At 58.6% G+C, this 21015-nt stretch overlaps 1 protein-coding gene across 3 annotated transcripts in view; it reads right to left on the reverse strand.

Annotated features, from left to right (window-relative positions):
- COL6A2 (collagen type VI alpha 2 chain) overlaps positions 1-21015 on the reverse strand; it is a 37442-nt gene that overhangs the window by 2029 nt on the left and 14398 nt on the right. Inside the window, exons 2-28 of one of the 3 annotated variants that reach the window (XM_081234238.1) lie at positions 14327-14466; positions 13571-14169; positions 13278-13298; positions 12461-12526; positions 11771-11824; positions 11644-11688; positions 11304-11330; positions 11049-11075; positions 10905-10949; positions 10273-10326; positions 9782-9844; positions 9451-9513; positions 9107-9196; positions 8393-8455; positions 7783-7845; positions 7493-7555; positions 7115-7177; positions 6800-6850; positions 6460-6495; positions 6154-6216; positions 5991-6053; positions 5781-5816; positions 5554-5599; positions 5044-5196; positions 4431-4883; positions 4284-4322; positions 245-1380 (exon numbers count right to left, since the gene is read on the reverse strand). In XM_081234238.1, coding sequence (XP_081090364.1) covers positions 1085-1380; positions 4284-4322; positions 4431-4883; positions 5044-5196; positions 5554-5599; positions 5781-5816; positions 5991-6053; positions 6154-6216; positions 6460-6495; positions 6800-6850; positions 7115-7177; positions 7493-7555; positions 7783-7845; positions 8393-8455; positions 9107-9196; positions 9451-9513; positions 9782-9844; positions 10273-10326; positions 10905-10949; positions 11049-11075; positions 11304-11330; positions 11644-11688; positions 11771-11824; positions 12461-12526; positions 13278-13298; positions 13571-14169; positions 14327-14465 — 2781 coding nt within the window. In that variant the 5' untranslated portion in view covers position 14466 and the 3' untranslated portion in view covers positions 245-1084. Of the gene's footprint in view, positions 1-244; positions 1381-4283; positions 4323-4430; positions 4884-5043; positions 5197-5553; positions 5600-5780; positions 5817-5990; positions 6054-6153; positions 6217-6459; positions 6496-6799; positions 6851-7114; positions 7178-7492; positions 7556-7778; positions 7846-8392; positions 8456-9106; positions 9197-9450; positions 9514-9781; positions 9845-10272; positions 10327-10904; positions 10950-11048; positions 11076-11303; positions 11331-11643; positions 11689-11770; positions 11825-12460; positions 12527-13277; positions 13299-13570; positions 14170-14326; positions 14467-21015 lie in introns of those variants that run through there. The other 2 variants (XM_081234236.1, XM_081234237.1) reach the window with 2 other exon arrangements.

Below are 21015 nucleotides of genomic sequence, written 5' to 3' on the forward strand. Positions count from 1 at the left end.
GGCATCCTCCTGACCTGGGCAGGAGAGGACTCCGTTCACAGCCCAGGCGTGCTGACCCAGGGCCGGGAGCACAGGGATCCCATCAGAAGGGGGTCCTGACCTGTGGCACCAACCACGAGGGGCTCAGGATCCTGCTTGGGCCCCGCAGGCACCAGGTGCCCCCCTGCACGGGCAACCCCCGAGGTCCAGGAGAGCAAGCAGTTCACCCCAGCAAGTCGCTGACCACGGCACACATTCACACTCCTTGTTTTTCAGCTTTTATAGAATGCATGAGATGCGCTCACAGCACCTGAAGGACACTCTTGGGTGTGTCGCCTGCAGCACTGGGCTACCCACGGAGGAGCGAGTGTTTCTGGCAGATTTTCTTTTTTTTAAAGGAGCTTATTTATATGGCAGCGCAGCTGAAGAGCAGCTTTGGCTTTAAACCCACAGAGCTGGAGCTGGAGCTGGAGCTGAAACCGCCCAGCGCATTCCCCGTGTGCCCCTGGGCCTCTAAGTCCCTGCGGTCAGTCAGAAACGCAGGGACTGCTGGTTTGGGGGTGGTTCTCAATGTATCAACCAGGGGGACGAGAGAAGCGCACAAGGGGTGACCTGGGCACAGAGGCCAGAGGTGAAGCCGGGAGTTGGGGCTGTTCATGAGGCTCTGGTCTTCCCTCTTTCTTTTTGGCGAAATAACGGCCCCCAAGAGATGCCTACGTCCTAATCCAGGAGCCTGTGACTATGACCCAATATGGCAAAAGGACTTCGCAGATGGAATTCAGTTAATAATTCCCTTGAAACGGGGAGACCCTCCTGGATTATCCAGCCCTAAATGCCACCACAAGTGTCCCTGTAGGAGGGAGGCTGGGGCAGGGCGGGGGGGGGGAAGGGGAGAGGCCACGTGTCCACAGAAGCAGAGACGGAGCTGGAGAGGCAGGAAGGGCCCTCCCTTAGAGGCCCAGAGGCCGCGCGGCCCTGGGACACCTTGCTTTTGGACTTCTGGCCTCCAGACCAAGAGAACAGCTTCCTGCTGTCTTCAGCCCTGCAGTGTAAGGTAGGCAGCCCCTGGGAGCTACTGCAGCCGGTGGGGCCACACCCCGTGGGCTCAGCAGAGCGCCAGCACGGTCTCAGGGTCCCCCACGATGTCCCTGTGCACCAGCTTAAAGGCATCAATGAACAGGTCCATCCAGTCCTGCCGCTCGCCTCCTGTGGCGAACTTGGCCCTCTCCGCGGTGTAGACCAGCACAGCCACCAGCCTGGAGTAGGCGGCTGGGTCCTGTGTGACCTCCGTGGCGTTTAGCAACTGTTGGATCAGGGGGATGGTCCTGGGGAAGGAGGCGTCCGGGCCCTCTTCCGTGCGGAGGAAGGTGACCGGGGGCTCGTCGCCAGGCCGCGGTCCATCTGCGGGGGATTCCAGAGAAGTCTTTCAGGGACTTGGTCAGCGTGATCGGGGCTCCAGCCGCCTCTCTCCTCTGAGACGAGGAGGGACCGAGAGCTCAGCGAGGGGGTCAGATGAGGAGCCGGGGAGGCTGCAGCTCCGCCGTGGTCAGCACGGGGCGCCAAGGCGAAACAAATGGGGCTTTGGGGAGCCCGGAGGAGACGGGGAGCGGAAGCTCGAGAACTGCAAGACTCCTGGCACAGATGGCTGCTGAGACTAACCAGGTTCTGGCGGCCCTGCCCTGGGACGACCCCAGCCCCTTAAAATGCTCAGCACTACTGGACAACTTCCTGCCTGTTCCAGCCCGGCCTGTGATAGGCAGCTGGGCCCCCTGAGCCCCTCTCAGGGCGGTTTCTCCAGCGGCTTGTGTACAAATCCTCCTCCGCCCTTCACCTTCAGACATAAACCTCCCCACCCTGCGCCGTTGCCCTGAGGACCAGGGAGCAAACGCTCAGTGCGCCCCATGCTCTCCCCGTCCCGTCCCGGGGGAGGTCAGAGCCTACCCTCCGGGCCCCTCGCTCCAGGTGCACCACGGCCTCCGGTCCGCAGGGTGCCTCGGGCACGTCCAGTTAGCTCACCCGGGTGGCCTGGCCTCACGGCCCCAGCCCTGCCCTGCGCCCTGCCTTTGGGGCGCCCAGCCTTCCGGAGCCTCCTGCCTTGGTGTGGGGAGCAGGGCTCAGGGCTCAGGGCTCAGGGCTCCCTGGCTCTCCCCCTCCCGCAGCAGCTGTCGCGCACGAAGACCTGCCTTGGCCGCCTTTCACTGGTGTCCGCCTTTGTTTCTCTTTGACAGCCTCGTGGTCCTGCCCCAGTTGAGAGGCCCCCCTGGCTTGGTCCAAGCCCAGATGTGGCTGAGCCTCTGGGTGGAAGGGGCCATTTGGCCCAGTAGGTCAGGGCTGTGCCAGAGCAGGCAGCGTCCACCCAGCGCCCCATTTGCTCAGCCCTCAGCGAGCGTGCCAGAGTCCACTCGTGTCAAGGAGGTCATGTGTAAATGCATATTCTGTAGTTACGTCTACTTTCTTCCCTTCTGGTCACAATGTCTAATTTACTTGGAAATTTCAAATCGCTTTAAAGGAGAATGAGATTGTGAGTTTAGCAGAGTGGGGACTTAGGAGAACGGGGAAGGGTCCCTAAGGGGGCTGTTCCTGTTCACTGTCAGGTCCTGGAGGCTCAGGGGAAGTGAGATCACCAGCATTACTCTAGCATCCAAACCAAAAACATCACACGAAAGGGCGTGACAGCCCCAGATCTCTCACAAACACAGATGCAAAAATCCCCAATAAACTATTAGCAATCAACTCTAACAATATGTATGCATTACACATCATGGCCAAGTGGGATCTATCCCAGGTCTTGGAAGGCTGGTTCAGTGCTCAAAGCTCCATGAACATAACCCATCACACCAGCAAGCTAAAGAGGAAAAACCACCTGATCGTATCAACAGGTGCAGAAAAAGCATCTGACAAAATCCCGCACTTGTTCATGACAGACTCTCAGTACCTAGCAATGGGGGGCCACCCTCAGCTCGATAAGGAACATCTACAGAGACCCTCAGCGGACTCCCCCATGGTGAGAAATTCACAGCTTCCCCAGCAAAATCACTGCTGGGCCCTGGCACCAGGGGCTGGGTCAGGTTTCTGCCCTCGAGGGGCCAAGCTGACCACGGGACCCGCACCCTGGGAGGAGTCAGGCGCCCTGAGGGCAGGGGCACAGACCAGGGGTTAATTGGGTCTCTGCGTGGACCCCACCCACCCCCTTTAGCCCCCGGGGGAGACTGGGCTTGGCGCTACTGGGCCAGCCTCTGGGGTTTGGGGTGGCTCTGGGCGCCACACACAACCGTCTTCAGCTGACTCTGGGGACCCCAGGCCCAGGCCGTCTCTGGGATGACCCCACAGCTTGCCAACGGCCATGGCATAGTCACTGGTGCAATCTCGGCGAGCACTTCCTTGGAAGTTCTGTGTTAGAGTAAGTGTGCGGACCCCTGTCCCCAACTCAACACGGTCCCTTACCTCAGGCGGCCTTGGTGCCTTTGAACCTGCCCGGGGCCCCCTGACGCCCGGGAGGAGCCTGCCGGGACACTGACCTCGCGGCAGACACGGATGTGGACGCAGGCCCCAAGGTTCCCATCAGTGTTGGACCTGCCAACAGTCCAGCCCGACTCACCCTGCCCCCCGCCTGCTGCGGAGGCCCCACCACCCAGAGCCGGCCCCGGGGGCCCCTCCGAGGCAGCAGAAGGATGCCCAGAGGAGCTGGTCGACGCATCCCGCCCCTTCCCCGCCCCGAGGGACCCCTTGGGGGCAGCCTCCGTGGGTCCCCAGCCCCCAGCCTCCCGCTCTAGTGCAACCACGAGGGCTCGAGGCACGGCCCCCTAAACACGTCTGCTCCGGAGGGAAGAGCAAACCCCAGCCGCCAGGCAGCAGCTCAGGGCGTCAGGGCAGAGGCCCGCTCTGCAGCTGCCCCCGTGGCTGTGGATGTGTTCGCCTCCCTGAGGGTTTAAGACCAGCCATTTCACTTACTGGATCCAGGGCTTCCGCCTGCAGGAGCCGGGCGGTCCTGGGGTGTCTGTGCCGCTGGGCACCTCAGCCCACGAGGCCGTGAATCTGTGTTCCAGACCAGCGGCCCGAGAGCTTAGCGCACCCCCTCCCCACGTGCACCAGGGGGGTGGGGTGGCCGAGTGACTCCAGATGTCAACTGCACCCCGAGCCCCCTCCTCAGAAGTGCCGGGGTCCCGGAGGCCAGGCCACCGCGGGTCTGGAATCCGAGGCTTCTCGCTGGGGTGGCTGCAGCGGCAATTCCTAGGGTCCCTGCATGGCCCTACCCCCCGCCCTGGCTGCCGGCTTGCCCGGGGGGCCAGTGGCGCCCACGTTACCTGTTTGGCAGGGAAGGTCCGGGCACACGATCTGGGGGTCTAGGAGAGAGCACAAGAGGCGGGGGTCCCGGTGGCTCCCTTGGAGGCCTGCGGAGACCTGGCCCCGCCCCGGCCGCACGCCCCGCCCCTCCGCTCCCGAGGACTCACCCGGGCACAGCACGTCCTCCATGTCGTCGATGAACTTCTCGGCCACCAGGTCAGAGAAGAGCGTCATGTTGCGCACCTGCTGCGGCTTGTCGCAGGCGATGGAGTACAGGTTCTCGCTCTCGTGCTTCTCGTGGAACATGTCCCCGATGCCGATGGCCGTCACCGTCACGTCGTGGTTGCACAGCGCCCGCAGGTTGAGGTCGTCGTCGCGGGGGTCGTGGCGGCCGTCCGTGATGACCACCGCGAACACGCGGGTCTTCTGGCGCCGGCTCTCCTTGATGAGCTGGTTGTAGGCGAACTTGAGGGCCGAGGGCGTCCAGGTGCCGCCCGCGATCCACTCAAGGTTCTTGACGGCCTCCTTGAAGCTGGACAGTGAGTCGATGCGCTCGTCGTCCAGCTGGATGGCCTCGAAGGTGCCGTCGTGGCTGTACTGCACGACGCCCACGCGGGTCCCTGCGGGTGGGCGCGGGCGTGAGGGCGGCCCTCGGCAGAGCTAGGACCCCTCCCGTGGATTTCTATCCGGACCTCAGGCATCCTGCGGCCCCTCTGCTCAAGAATGCGGCCTGGCGCCCCCTGCCCTGCCGGACCCCCACCCCACTGCGGTGCCGCTGACCCGTCTCCGACTTGGGGTCCTTGGCGATGGCGCCCAGCCTGTTGACCACGTTGATGACGAAGTTCTTCTCCAGCGTGAAGTTGGTGTAGCCGATGCTCTCGGAGCTGTCGATGACGAACACCACGTCCAGAGCGCCACAGCGCTTCTCACAGTCTGCGGGGGGCGGGATGAGCGTGCGGGGCGGGGTGAGCGGGGGCGTGGCGAACGGAGGGCGTGGCGAGCAGGCAGGGAGGGGTGAGCGTGCGGGGCGGGGTGAGCGGCGAGCGGAGGGCGGGGCGAGCAGGCGGGGAGGGTCGAGCGGAGGGTCGAGCGGAGGGGCGGGCGGGTGACAGTGCTGATCCCCGGCCCAGGGAGACAGCCTAAAACCCCAGGGGCGTGCAGCCAGGTGCACCGTGGGAAACACTGAACGTGAGCGGGAGGGGAGGACTCGGATGGATGACCCTGACCCCGGGACAAGAGCCCCCAAGGACACAAGTGTCCCAGTCCAGCCTCGTGGAGGCCGCGACTCACCACAGCACCCGCACGTCTCCCTCACGTAGGTCATGACGTCGCACTCCTGTGACACAGCGGGGTCAGCCCCCAGCCCAGAGCGCAAACCCTGGGGAGGGGCTGGAAGCGCTTCTATAGGAAGCCTGTGGCCCCTGCCCGCCTCCTGCTCTGACCTCACCCCTGCTGACCTGCCCTTCAGATTTTTAGGAGGGAGGAGGACCCTGAGTCCCACCCCGACTGACACCTACCGTGAGGCCGGGGTCTCCTGGGGGGCCAGGCTCTCCCTGGAAGGAGGAAGGGTATCAGTGAGAGGTGACACCTGTCATGGCCGAGGCTGGGAGGGCTGGACTTGTTCTCACGCGGCCACTCCAGGCCCCCTGCATGGTTCGGGGTGCCTGTTGGCCTGGCTGGCCCAGGGACTGTGGCCCGAGGGCCAAAGGGATGGGCGACTGACCTACCTCGGGTCCTGGCGCTCCTCTCTGCCCCCGCGGGCCTGGCTCACCAGGGGGACCAGGGTCTGCCTAAGAAGGAAGAGGGCATGTGGGCTCCGGCAGTACCTTGGGTGGTCCCCCCACGCGGCCCTGCGCCGGGCAACCGTCAACAGGGAGCAAAGGTACTCACAGGCTCGCCCTTCTGGCCTTTCTTCCCGGGTTCTCCTTTGGACCCAAAGTCACCTCTGCCCCCCTGTGACACAGGACACCCGTGTTAATAACGCAGAGAGCTTGGCAGCTGGCACTGCTCCCCTGCCGTCCCCCAGCCCTCCAGGGATCTGCCCAAGAGGGACACGCCTTTTCAGGAGGAACCTGTACTCGGCAGTGCGGGGCGGTCAGATGCAGCCCCACACGGCGGCATTTCAGGGCGCGGCCCGCCCCCACCAGCAGAGCTCAGCACGGAGGCCCGCTGCACAGACCGCCCCGCGGTACGTACCTCGGGGCCGCGGGGGCCAGGCTCGCCTTTCTCTCCCTGGGAAGCAAGCACAGGGGTCACTCAGCACTGGGCCGAGGGCTGATGGCCGTGCAGCCCCCTCCCTTCCCTGACGGGTGGGCTTGGGTATCGAAATCTGTACAGAGCCACAGAGGCTATGGGAGAATGTTTGATTCCCAGGGGACCTGCCCCTGCTCTTGATGGTCCCCCCCACCGCGACCCCAGCCTCACCCTGGGCCCGGCGGGGGGCCCTGGCAGGAACTAGCAGGAACCTTCCAGTCAGTGGAAGGCCCTCCCGACAGTGCCCACCCCTCCCCCTGTCCCTGGCCCCCCCAGGACTTACCGGTGCTCCTCGGGGTCCCGGGTAGCTGAAGCCAGGCCTGCCGGGGTCTCCCTGGGGGGACACGGGAGGACAGTCAGGGCAGGGCCAGTGGAAAAGGTGGAGACTGAGTCAGTCGGCCTGGACTGGGGGTGGGTGGGCAGGGCCCACCTTGGGAGGACACGCCACCCCTGAGGGTGAGAACACGGGCCGGGGTGGGAGGGTGCTGCCCAGGCCCCTGATGTCCTCCCTCACCGAGGGGGCGGAGCCAGCATGCTCCCGGCAGCCTTACTCAGGAGCCCTGGCCCATCCTGCCCGCTGGGTGGGGAGGGGGCATACCTTGGGGCCAGGCTGTCCCGAGTCTCCGCGGGGGCCAGCGTCCCCAGGGTCTCCCCGAGATCCCTGAGGGAAGAAAGGAAGCAGGGAGTCGGCACAGATGGGGCTGACCTCATCCAGCTCTGACCCCCAGGCAGCATCGCTGCCCTGCAGGGCTGGCCATCCTGAGGGTCTCTCCTCTGCGTGCCACATGCCGGCTCCCCCTGGCACACCCCCTGCCTGGTAAAGCCTGATCCCTCAGGGCAGGATGAGGGTGTGAGGTGCGTGGGGGCCCCTGGCTCACTGTCCCGCTGCCCAGGTTTACTGTGCGGACAGTATCCTGCCTGCCCACGGACAGGAGGACGCAAAGCCATGGGCCCTCCCAGGCGTCCTGCTACTGACCTGCTTCCCGGGCTCTCCAACAGTCCCCTGGGGACCTCTGGGTCCAGGTAAACCTCGGTCTCCCTGGAAAGAAAAGGGACGAGGGCGCTTCAGAGACGCTGCCGCCACTCACTGTGGACGTCGGCGAGGGCGGGGCGCCCTGCTGCCCTCCAAGAGGTCCTTAGCCCTGACCCCAGTGGCCCCAGGCAGGGTCTGCAGGGCAGAGGGCAGGAGAGGGGCAGGGGGCCCTGGCGGTGCCACCCCAGGAGCGTATGTGGCCTCTGTGGCTGCCCACCCGCTGGCCCACTTGCCTTGGCTCCTTTGTTGCCAACTTCTCCAGCCAGGCCCCGGGGCCCCTCAGGGCCAGGGTCCCCCTGCGGGAAGACAGGCCAGGTTAGTCTGGGGGAGGTGAGGAGAGGGGATCATGAGCTCCCCAGACGGTGGAGGGTGGTGCTGGAACAGCAGGCCTGCCCGCTCAGCCTCATGAAGCAGGGCAGGGGTCACCAGTCCCAGAGGAAGGAGCCCCTCCTTTGAGACCTTCCCCCACATCTCACAGGGAAATGGCTGCCCTTGGATTTCACCACAAAGACAAAGACCTCCTGCGCCAGCTACAGGAGCACATGTGTGCGGGGGGGATGCTGGGGGGTGAAGCAGTGCACAGCTTGCACAGCTGTGCATGGCGTGCATGGAACTGTCCTTGCCCAGGCCTCTCATCAGGGAGTGCCTCCTGCTCTCCCAGACCCTGCAGGGAGCGCCCGCTGACGGTCAGGCGCCGGGGGTTGCCTTTGTTCTCCTAGGTGGACCGTGGAGGGGGTGTTGGTCATCCCTCGTCACAGGGGCTCCACTGGCACCACGGTGAGACTCCAGTGTAGACAAAGACACGGCAGACAGCGCCCGAGGCTCCCCCGTGCGGACACTCACCTTCTCGCCCTTGGGGCCATCGCTGCCTGGGCTGCCCTTGGTTCCAGGGTCTCCCCTGCGCCCCTGCAGAGAACAGGAGTGTGGGGTTCCAGGGTGGGAGCCCCACTGGAACCCCATACGGACTCTGGCTGTGGGGTCTGGGGGTCCCTCCAGAGGGCCTCAGCCTAGACCCTGTCCTCTGCTGGGTTGGTTTGGTCCCAGACGAGGATTTAGGAAATGACGGGGGCTGGTGAGCTTGTAAGTCCGGGAGTGCAGGTGACGTGACTGGGACCGAGCTTGGACCAGCTCTTCGTGAAGTCCCTCTGTTCCCTTTGGATCGGGATGCGTCCCCTCTGGGGGTCAGCCCTGGGACTGGGCTCCACCCACCCCGTGGCGGGACCGTCAGGGATGGCTGGGTGGAGTTGCCGTGTGGACCTGCAGAGTGTGTGCCTGGGTCTAGGTTGAGCCCTCGGGGGCTCCTGCCAGGGGGGCAAGGTGGGGCCCCGGGGCCACTTAATGGGCACCGAGCGTCCGGCAGGGGCGTGCCTGGGCCCCGCAAGCCACTCCTCAGCAGCCCTCTGTGGCGGCTGCTGTGCGGGGGCCAGTAGGCTCAGCTGGAGAGGCCGGAGGACTCTGGGCTCACAGAGGCCCAGAGCAGCGCACGCCGAGGCAGCCCTGTGGGAGGGTGCGGCAGGCTGGCCAGGGTGCCCAGGGCCTGTGGGCAGGTGAACTCACGGGCTCGCCTTTGGGGCCTCGGGGCCCAGGCCCACCCTTGGCTCCTTTCAGGCCGGGACTTCCTGGGGCTCCGGTGTTGCCTTGGTAGCCCTGCGGGGAAGAGAGAGCTCAGCTACTGCCGCGACCTGCCCAGACGGGCAGACGGCTGTGGGCATGGCCCAGCCCGTGCGGACGCATGCCTGCCGTCTCCGGTGGGGCCGTGTCTCCCTCACGGTGTGGTGCGCTGTCACCTGGCAGCAGGGACAGAGAGGCTGGGGGCGCTCAGGGCCCAGGGCTGGCCTGCCTGCCCACCCCCCACCATGGGGCACCACGGAGTGTGGCCAGAGCCCGCCGGGAGCACTTGCCTTGCTTCCTTTTGCCCCGTTTTCCCCCAGGGGCCCTCTGCGTCCGGGGCGGCCAGGGTCCCCCTGGAAAGGTTTGGAGAAATCAGCCTCGTGCTCTTCAGATGCCAGCAGGGGGTCAGGACCCCGGCGGGGCTGGGGGTGCGCGCTTCCCCTCCCGTGTCTGTGGAGCACGTCCCCCTGTGTGGGCACCCACGGCCCCCTGCCCGGTTTGCAGGGCCAGGGCCTCTCTGCTGGGCGTCTCGGCCCAGTGCTGCAGGCAGGGAGAAGGCCCCCAGGAGGGTGGCGACCCCCTCTGCTCTGGCCGGCCCGCCACCTTGGCCAGGCCGCCTACCTTGGAGCCTTGATCTCCTGGCTCCCCAGGGCTGCCGGCTTCCCCCACGTAACCATCCGGGCCCTGCAAGAAGGGAGAGGGCTGTGCTGGGGCTCTGGCCGGGAGCTGCGCTTGCATTTTCCCCGTGGGGTCAGGGCCAGCTGACCAGGGGGAGGGTGACCAGCACCCCGTCGCTGGACTGGCTACCGGGACCCCCGGCCTGGGTGGGCAGACTGGACAAGCCGCTGGCATGGGAGCCCCTCGCGACTCTGGAAGCAGCCACTCTCCACCTGACCCGGGAGCCCCTGAGGCCATTCGTCATGTTGTGACCCCAAACCTGGCTGAACCCTGGCAGGGCTCCGGGACAGGCGGGGCAGGGGCTGGAGGGAGGAGCCCAGCTACTGGCCTCCCGCTGCAGCTTGCAGGGCTGGTGGCTGCCCTACCCACCCCCGCCTGGCGCCCGGCATCTCCCAGGGCCAGGGGTCGACGCAAAGCCTCAACGCTGTGCTCACCCGATCCCCGGGGTCTCCCTTGCAGCCAGGAGGTCCGATGCGCCCCAACTTGCCCTGAAGGAGAAGAGGGGAGCAGAAGACGCGTCAGGGCCAGGATTTGGAGGACACGAGCCCCGACGACAGAGGTCAGTGGTGCCGGGTCTACGTGCACCGGGCACCCCACTGTGGACGTGTGCGTCAGTGGCTGTCAGGGTGGCGGTCCAGAGTCTCCGGGGTGCGGCCGGGAGCATGGGTGTCTGTGGTGCCCCCTCCAGGCGTGTGCATGTGTGCGTGCATGCACGATGCGTGCTCACCTGCGACATTTGTGTGTGTGCTGTTTGTGTACACCTGTGCACGTGTGTAAACCACCAGTCAGGCCAGACATGGGGTCTGCGGGCCAGGCAGGGAGATTCCTGCAAGGCGGGGCCCTGCTTTTCAGGAGCAAATGTCCACTTCCGCTCTTGCGAGGTTCCCGTGTGTCCTGTGTCCACCGGGTAGATGCAACCAGGGGCCGCCCAAGCCGCAGGTTGTGCACAGTGGCCAGAGAGGCCCAGAGGCCTGGCCCCTGGAAGGACCTGAGAGTCTCGAGGGCGTGGTTGTCATTTCACGGGCACCCTTGCTCCGCCCAGGGACGGCGCCCCAGTGCACTCTACCTTCTGTCCATCGGTCCCGTTCTTGCCCGCCAGGCCGGGGGCGCCCTGGAGGAGAGAGGAGGAGGGACCCCGTTAGCCCGGATGCTCCTTCTTTCTGAGCAGTGGGGAGGGAGGCACCCCGCCCCCGCCCGCCTGTCCGCTCACCTTCCGCCCTTCGGCTCCAAACTCGCCCTGCACAGGAGGAAACGAGGCCAGTCAGCGCTGGTAACACATCACGGATGCCACTGCATTAGGCCCAAGTCTACCCTTGGACAAAACACCAGGCCAGAGCAGCCCCAGAAGGCTACTGCCGGCACGACACCGGGTCCCATGCCCCAGCGCGGACCCCCGGCTCGCTACCAGACACTGCTGCCAGGGTCGGGGCCGTGTGAGGTCTGGCCGCCCAGAGTCCAATCTCACCTTCTCTCCTTTGAAACCAGGAACACCCTGAGGTCGGAAGGAAAGAAAAGCAGCGTTACCAGTGTGTGTGTGCTGGGACCCAGCAGGCCTGGGGGAAGAAGGGGGGATGGGGAGGTGGGGGGGATGGGGGTGGGGTGGTGGTCGTCAGGCTCGGGTGCAGAGGCGCCACCAGGGACGTCGTTGGAAATGCAGAAGCGCTTCACTTCCTTGGGGCAGGGGTGGGAGCGGTGGGCCACGCCAGACACATCCTGACCCCGGCGGCGGGCCCCGCCTGGAGCCAGGGAGCCCTTGGCTTGTCCCCATGTGCCCCGCCCCCCGGGCAGGGTCCACAGCAACTTGCCTTGGGTCCTGGGAATCCAATGGGGCCTTCGATGCCTGGATCTCCCTGTGGAAGAGCAAAGGGCCGTGGGTGTAACCTCAGCCGTGGGGAGTGGGGGCCGCCGGGACGGGCTGTGGAGGGTACTCACCTGTCGCCCCTTCTGTCCAGGCTCTCCAGGCTCACCCATGTTGCCCTTGGCGCCCTGAAAGCAGATGAAAGAAAAAGGACTAAATCAAGGTGGGGAGGCAGCAGGTGCGTCTGGCCAGCGGCCTGACAGACGAGCACACACCCCTCCCCCGACTGTAGAAAGAAGCCACGTAGTAATGACTTTCCTGCAGCCGTATTTCAAACACCCTGTCTCATGTCCTCAGAGGTTGCTTTCCCCTCTCCTGCCTTTACAATGTTTGACATGAATCATTGGTATTTCTGATACCCTGGCAGTAATTTTGGAAGGATTTCATTTGATACACCTCTGTTGTTATGAAAACGCAGGGCCAACCTAACCCCTTAAAACCTACTTATTTAACAAATGACAGGAGTGAACGCCCTGTATGAATTAGCACCATATTACCAAGAGGAACGGAGTTCACGTTTCCTTATGTACTTGAGCATGCTTGTTTACTTTACAGGAGTCTTTTCTGGGCAAATCTTAATTAAAAAGTATTCCTACTTTTCTCAAAATGCCATATAAAAGGCAGCTGATAAAAGCTGAATTTTAGTTCTGCCAGGGTGAGAAGTGGCGAGTCCATCCGAGGTGCAGTGGCCCTAACTTTGGAGTTCAAGACAGGTTGGGGGCTTTCCTGGGAAGCAGACCCCTCGGGTGGTCTGGGCATCTTACCTTCTGTCCGCGGTAGCCCTTGGGGCCGGGGGGCCCGGGGATCTCCAGACAGCTCACCTTGTAGCACTGAAACAGGAAGCAAGGGGCAGCGTGTGAGGCTAGCACCACAAGTCCCAGGAGGGAGGGAGGGGGTGCAGCCTGTGGCCCACTGGACACTGGGCCACCCTGAGCTGGGGGCTGCATGATGGAACAGACTTGGGAGGTACCCAGGAGGCCCCTGTGCCCACCAGGGGCGGGTTCAGGGGTCCACACCAGTGCTCTAGTCAAGTTTTGGAAATCAAGGCTGCATTAAGCAATGACCAACAGTAGAAAGTATTAAAGCGCTGCTGGCCAGTCCCCACTGTGCTTGCATATTAAATCGCTGTGGTATTGAGCAGCTGCTCCGGGAAAGGGTGTGTTGTAGTATCCTGGGCTGCGAGGAGCTGCTGCTGGGGAAGCACAGGCTTCAGGTCCTGTGCTGCAGGTCCTGTGCTGGGCACCCAGCTGGCCACCTGCCTTCTCCTCCTGGCCTCCCTCGGGTGGATGGAGCCCGTCAGCCCAGAGGGCAATCCTCAACCTTGACCCTCATCTTTTGGCTGTGTAGACCCTAACGCTGACCTCCTGCGTTTAAACAGCCTGGTTTTGGCCAGGAGCCCTTTGTCCAGACTCGAGTCTCAGGCCCCACATAGAGCTGAGGGGTCTTGCTCCCTGGCCGGCGCCCCACTCATTGTCCTAGACCTTGGGAGCCCCAGGGAGTGGGGCGCGGGTGATCGCCTCTGCTGGGTCAGAGGCCCCAAGTAGCTCCCGGCAGGGCCAGCAGGGATGGAAACGCTCTCACCTCTCCGTAGGCTTCATGTTTCTGCGGAAAAGACCCAGAGAGAAACCCTGGTTAGGGGGGAGCTGGAGACATGGTCAGCTCCGAGTCTGGGCGGGCACGCAGGACACCGGAGTAGACAGGACCCTGCCCGGGGCCCACCGTCTTCAGCCACCCCTCTCAGAGGGGGTAAACTGAGGCCCGGAGCGGTGGACTGCCCCCTGCCACGCGGGTGAGCGGATCCCAGGGCTCGGGGGCCCCACGCTACGTCCCTGCTGCTGGCGGGTGGGCGTGGCCTCCCCGGGCCAGCGACTCACCATGACCTTGATGATGCGGTTGATGGTGTCCTGGTCGATCTCGGTGGAGTCGGGCCGCATGGTGGCGTAGTTGTTCCGGTAGAGCTCGTGAGGCGTGTTGGCGATGTCCCGCAGGCCCTGCTCGTTCAGCTTCAGGTTGGGCGGCACCGCGAAGAGCCGGATGCCCTCCTCGCGGGCGCGCTCCGCCTGCAGCTTGATGCCCCCGCACGGGCTGCCCGTGACGTGGCCGTCGGTGATGATCACCGCGAAGTTGACCACTCCCTTGCCCACGTGCCGCCGGACCTCCTGGGTCATGTTGGCCAGCATGCAGTCGGTGAAGGTGCCGCGGCGGAAGGAGCTGATGCCCTGCAGGCTCTTGGCGAAGGAGGCCCGGTCGCTGCCGGGCGGGCTGAACACCTCCACCAGGTCGGAGAAGTGCAGGCCGCCGTAGCGCCAGCTCAGGGCCACCTGGTCCAGGTAGAGCTCGTCCTGCAGCTGGCTGATGAACTGCAGCACGAACTGCTGCATGTGGTAGAGCAGGCTGTCGGTGGGGGACTGCATGGTGATGCTCTCCGACGTGTCCAGCACGAAGTACACGTGGATCGGGCAGTCGGCCTTCTCTGGGGACGCACACGAGTCACCGCGGCGCTGGGGGCCCTTGCGCGGGCTGGTGCCGGGCTCTGCCCGCCCCGCCTCCCCGCAGCCCGCCCCGCCCCTCCCCGCCCCCCGGCCCCGCCCAGGCCTCGCCCAGCCTCGCCGCCCCTACCCCGGTGGTACCTGGGCAGCTGTTCCTCTCGGCAGTGTCGGGGCTGATGACCTCCTGCTGCTGAGCGTGGACGGCCCCCAGGAGGCCCCAGAGCAGGAGGGCGGAGCAGAGGCTTGGGAGCATCTTGGCAGCATCCGTGCGCCCCGACATCCTGCAGCAAAGGGAGAGTGGCGCTGCAGACGGTGCCCCGCGCGCACAGCACGGTCCGAGCCCTCCTCCCCAGACGGTGGGGGCGGCACACACGCGGCCGGCCAGCAGCTGGGCTCAGGGAGCCCCTCTCCCCCTGCCCTGGATAGGCCACAAGCATTGGCTGGGAGCAGAGACCGCAAGCTTTGGGCTCCACTCCGGGTGGGATGCTCGCCACTCCTCCCTGCCCTGCAGAGCCTGGGTGCGCTGGGCAGACAGGTGCGTCCTGGGAACTGAAAAGCCAGTGACTGGCATCAGTGAGGACAGAGGGGGTCCTGCGGTGGGCAGGGCAGAGGGGCCGCTGGGGGCGACTGGGAGGAGGGGCACCCGGGGAGGGGAGAGAGGCCCAGGCTGGGCCGGGGTGCGCCTTGGTAGTGGACGCCATGCTGACTGGGGAGGGACGGCCTGGGGAGCGGAACGTGGGCGCTGACGACGACAGGCCTGGAGGGCTGGCAGGCAGTGGCCTCCAGGTCCTGCTTTGTTGAGGGACGTGGGGACAGCTGCACAGGGTGGAGGGGACCCTTCTCCAGAGAGGTCACTGCGCCCTGGTATGTCTCCGCGGGGCCTGAGGTGGTCCTGATGCTGTGGCCTCTGCAGTTGGGCACACCCTCTGCCGGACAAATGCAGCGAGAGAACCTCGAGGTGCGGCGGGGTGGGCTGGCTGGGCTCTGGGGACATGGTGTGAGGGGAAGGGGGACCCTTCGTGGGAAGGCGAGGAAGGGGCTTGTCACCCTGCTGTTCCAGTGGGGACCCTGCAAACTGGTTCACTTGGCGCCCCTGGAACAGAGGGTGAACCTGGTGAAGATGCAGCCCTGCTGGGGACTTGGGCTCTGCTGGCAGCCTGGGTCCCCGCATGGCTGGGTGCAAGAGGAGGCACCTGGAGAGCTCTGGAGGGAAGCAGAGGCGCCAGGGGCGCTTTGGTGCTGTTTTCGTGGTGATGCCCCTCAACACTGTGGAAACGTCTCATTTTTGAGAGGAGGTGAATTTGCACTTGGGTTTAAGGTGAGAGGGGTTATTCCTGGCGTAGTTAGGGGCGCACGGGACGTGGTCCTGCCTCCCTCCGCATGGGGGCATGGTTAGCTCAAGAGGTTGTGAGGCTACAGGTAACAGTCATGACCCCACAGCTTGGCGACAGTTGCTGAGATTAAAGCAAGCTCCGTGGGAGTATCAGGAAATCCAAGAGGGCTTCCTGCAGGAGGTGATGGATGTGCCCAGACTGAGGGAATGGCCAGAGGAAGGAAGCTCCTGGCCGAGAGGAGTCTGGTTTAGGGAGGTCTGGGGGCAACGCTCAACTGAGGTGAGGACTAAGAAGGTGGGGTGAGGGGCCGGCCAGGGGCTCTGAAGCACCCAGAAGCCAAGAGGGAGTCGGGCTGCACCAGCCAGAGCCAAGGGTCCAGAGCCATCAACCACTGGCGATGGCCACCGTGGGACCTTAGTCAGGGGGCCAGTCAGGGCTGACCACTGGGATGTGGGCACAGCTTTGTCCTCCACTACCCCTCACCCTGCTGCCCCATGGAGGAGAGACCGCAGAGAGGGCACCATAAGGCCCACCATGTCCTGTCTGCTACAGATGAGAGGGGACAGAACGGAGGGGAGGCTTGCCCAGCTTGGCACTGTTCTCCATGTGCACACATGTCACGCGCCACACACACACATCACACACACAGCACACACACACAGACATCACACACATCACAAACACCACATACCACACACACACATATCACAGCACACCACACACATGTCACACGCCACACACAGACATCACACACACACAGCACACACACAGACATTACACACACACATCACAAACACCACACACAGCACACACACAGCACACCACATGCAGACATCACACACACACATCACATACACCACACCACACACACACAGTGCACCACACACACATCACATGCCACACACAGACATCACACAGCACACACAGCACACACAGACATCACCATACACACAGACATCACATACACAGCACACCACACGTCACACATAGACATCACACACCACACACCACACACAGCACACCACACACACAAAGCACACTACACATAGACACCACACACACACAGCACACACACATCACACACACAGACATCACACACAGCACACCACACACACGTCACACGCCACACACATCACACACCACACACACACACCACACACACACACAGCACACTACACAGACACCACACACACAGCACACACACAGACATCACCACGCACACAGACATCGCACACAGCACACCACACACACGTCACACGCCACACATCACACACACTCACACATCATACACCACACACAAAAACACACACAATAAATTAAAAGAGGCCCACATAATAAAGTGTACTGGTGGAAAATCTTACTCTCAAATGTAATGAAAAATTCTAAAAATATCTACCCAGGGGAAAAACACAATAGCAACAACAAAATACAGAAAACACCCAAAGGGAAAAATCACTCTGGCCTGTGGTAGGCACAGCCTCCAAGGGGGCCCCCAATTACTCCTGCCCATACAGAGTCCTCTTACCCCCTGAATTGCCTCTGGCCAGTATGACCAGCAGAATAACGTGGAAGTGATGCTGTGTGACTTCCACGACTGGGTCATAAAAGGCAGGGTGCCTTCGGCCTGGTCCCCTCTTGACTTGCTCGCTATGGGAGAAGCCAGCTGCTGTAACGTGAAGATGCTCAAGCAGCCTTTGCAGAAGCTCATGGGGGAGGTGATGAGGCCTACAGCCGACAGCGGTGAGTGAGCCATCTTGGAGGCAGACCCTCCACCCCAGCCAAGACTTAGATGACAGAGGCTGTAGCCAATATCCTGACTGCACCTCATGAGGGACCCTGAGCGAGAACCACCCAGCGAAGCCTCTCCTGGATTCCTGGCCTGAATAAATTACAAGATAGTAAATGTTTATTGTTTTAAATCACTAAGTTTTGGGTACTTTATTACACAGCAATAGACCACTAATAGAGGCATAAAACTTTTTCTCCACAACGTTGTAGACAGAAGATGAGACAATAATTCAGAATTTTGACAGGAAAATAAAATGACCCAAGAATGTCTCCCCAGCCAACTTATCTTTCATGTATAAGGATAAACATCTCAAAACGCTAAAAATAGAGCTACCATATGGTCCAGAAATCCCACTCCTGGGCATATATCCAGACAAAACTCTAATTCAAAAAGATACATGCACCCCTATGTTCATAGCAGCACTATTCACAATAGCCAAGACATGGAAACAACCTCAATGTCCACTGACAGATGAATGGATAAAGAAGATGTGGTATATTTATACAGTGGAATATTAGCCATAAAAAACCCACAAAATAATGCCATTTGAAGCAACATGGATGCAACTAGAGATTATCACACTAAGTGAAGTTAAGTCAGACAGAGAAAGACAAATACCATATGATATCACTTACATACGGAATCTAAAATATGACACAAATGAACTTATCTATGAAACAGAAACAGACTCGCAGACATAGAGATCAGACTAGTGGTTGCCAAGGGGGATTGGGGGTGGGGGAGGGATAGATTGGAAGTTTAGGGTTAGTAGATGCAAACTATTATGTATAGAATGGATAAACAACAAGGTCCTACTGTATAACACAGGGAACTGTATTCAATATCCTGGGACAAACCATAATGGAAGAGAATATAAAAAAGAATGCATATATGTGTATAACTGAGTCACTTTGCCATACAGCAGAAATTAACACATCGTAAATCAACTATACTTCCATTAAAAATAAAAAAAGGATAAACATCTCAGATGTATATGGGCTCAGATCTATGCCACCCACACACCATTCCTAAAAATATTCTGCAAGGGATTTCTGCAAACAATAGAGAAATGAATAAAGATAAATGAAAAGCAAAGAAACTTGAGACATACAGTAAAATATAGAAAATGAAGGGAAAAGAACTGAAGCATAAAATTAAAAGCCAGAAATTTCACATAGATCAGTTGTGACAATAAAGGTGTATGGCTTAAATTCTCCTGTAAAGACAAACTTTCCTAAATTGGGTCCAAAAATGAAACCCATCACAATGAGGTTTATGAGTCACACTTTATATAGAAAGTCACAGATGGTGCAAAGAAAATGGAGTGGGGAGGGATGGATGCAAATGGAGAGAAAGACAGGGGCAGTGTTGTTAAGACACTAGAATTTAAGACAGAGGATGAGGGATGGGGCCCAGGAAAAGATAAAAGCTGCTGCAGTCCAGTTATAAATCTTTATGTACCTAATTTCATAACACAATATTACTTAAAGCACAATCGGTGAAAAATCAAAGAAAAAACTGACAGACTGCAACCAAGTAGAGTTTAACTCATCTTTTTATGTTATTGACAGATCATATTAAAAAATGACAGAGGATCTGAACGTCATGCTTTATAAAACTTTGATAGTAACAAGCAGGGAATATGTATTTTCTAAACATAAAGGATTTGGATAATGTGCATAAAACACACCCACGTATTACATATACACCTATGTTTTCAAAAGCTACAAGTAGGGAACATACACTCTTTAAAAAATTTTACAGAATTCAATCCTAGAGTAAGCCACAAAGAAAACTTTAATTTATTAAAAAAATGGAAATTTTACAGATAAAACTCTTTGAGCTACAATGCAAAATTTGTCACTAATAAGACATAGGAAAAAAAACCCCAAAACAAAGCACTTGAAATTGAAAAACTCTCACAAAAACTACATAGGAATTAGTGACAATGACAATGTATATTTAAAAACAAATATGAGAAGGCCAAAACTATAATCAGGGGAAAAATACATAGCCTCAGATGCTTTATGTTATAAAGTAAGAAATTAGTGTAACAAATTAGGCATGTGGTTAAAGAACAGGGACAAAAAATACTTAAAGAGATAAATCTCAGGAAAGCAAGAGAGAGAAAGTGGTAAAAACAACAACAACAATTGGTTGAAAAACAACCTACAGTAGAATAATAAATACATCTAAGAGCTGGTTCTTCAAAAAGGCCAATAAAATAGAAAAAATTTTAGCAAGTCTAAGCAAGAATAAAAATGATGTAAACACAAATATAGAAATATACAAATTTAAGGAGTAAAATAATGATAGATGAGGAGAGTTTTTATTGTTGTTTGTTTTTAAGAGCATACCAAGTGCAGCTGTGAGCTAGTAAACGTGAAAGACCGTTGTCTGGGAAAGTGGTCTCACCTCTAGAGAGGAGGTGAGGAACTGGCTGGACTCTGACTTGGAAGGAATGGAAACACTGGAAGGAAACACGTTCCCAAAGACTCTGGCCCAAACAGCTTTTGGGTGAGCTCTTTTGCATTTTCAAGAACAAACACTTCTCTATTTAACTTATTTCAGAACATAAAAAGATAAGCTTTTCAATTCATTTGTTAACTTGGCAAAACCTAAGACCAAAACTTGATAAAAGATAGCCTTAAAAGGAACTCTATAGATAAATATCACTTTTGAATACAGTTGCAAAAATCCTAACTGATATTAGAAAATAAAATATAGTAGCATGTTAAGGACTACTAAACCAGTACTAAGATGAAGTTAGTTAAAAATATAATGATGCAACATTAGGAAACATATTAATGTAAGTCACATTAATATAAAAAAGAAAATCATGTATAGGCATACCTCAGAGATATTGTGGATTTGGTTCCAGACCACCATAATAGAGCAAACATTGCAATAAAGGGAGTTGCAGGGATTTTTTTGGTTTTCCAGTGCATGTAAAAGTTACGTTTACACTATACTGTAGTCTATTGTGTGCAATAGTGTTATGTCTTAAAAAACAATGTACATAACTTAATTAAAAATACCTTATTGCTAGAAAAAATGCTAGCCATTATCTGAGGCTTCAGTGAGTTGTAGTAGTAACATCAAAGACTGCTGATCACAGATCACCATAACAAGATAATAATGAAAAAGTCTGAAATATTGCAAGAATTCCCAAAATGTGACAGACATAAAGTGAGCAAATGTGGTTGGAAAAATGGCGCTGATAAACTTGCTTGATGCAGGGTTGCCACAAACCTTCAATTTGTAAAAACCAAAACATCTGCAAGGTGCAATAAAGTGAAGTGCATTAAAATGAGGTATGTGTGTAATTGCTCTAAAAGAGCCCCAAAACATCCATTTGTGGTTAAACAAGCTAACAGACAAACAAGGCAAAACCTCATAAGAAACTTAGGAGTTGGATTAACATTATAAAAGTAAAACCTCATAAGAAACTTAGGTGTTGGATTAATATTATAAAGGATAAAAATTTCAAATCAACAGCTATCAAATTTTACACAAAAACTAAATAGGTGTTCTTATCTTTGTGGGTCACAAACTCCTTTAAGAATCTGGTCAGTTTCACCTGACACATATGCACAGATTATTCATATACAGAAATCATAGTCCTCATTAATTCAGGGGGTCCATCTATGGAGCTGACTCTGGATTAAAAACTCCTGCACTTGAAGAATGACCATTAGAGTACAAAA

This window comes from Mesoplodon bidens, assembly GCF_964165515.1.
Source record: "Mesoplodon bidens genome assembly, chromosome: 5".
Taxonomy (NCBI): domain Eukaryota; kingdom Metazoa; phylum Chordata; class Mammalia; order Artiodactyla; family Ziphiidae; genus Mesoplodon; species Mesoplodon bidens.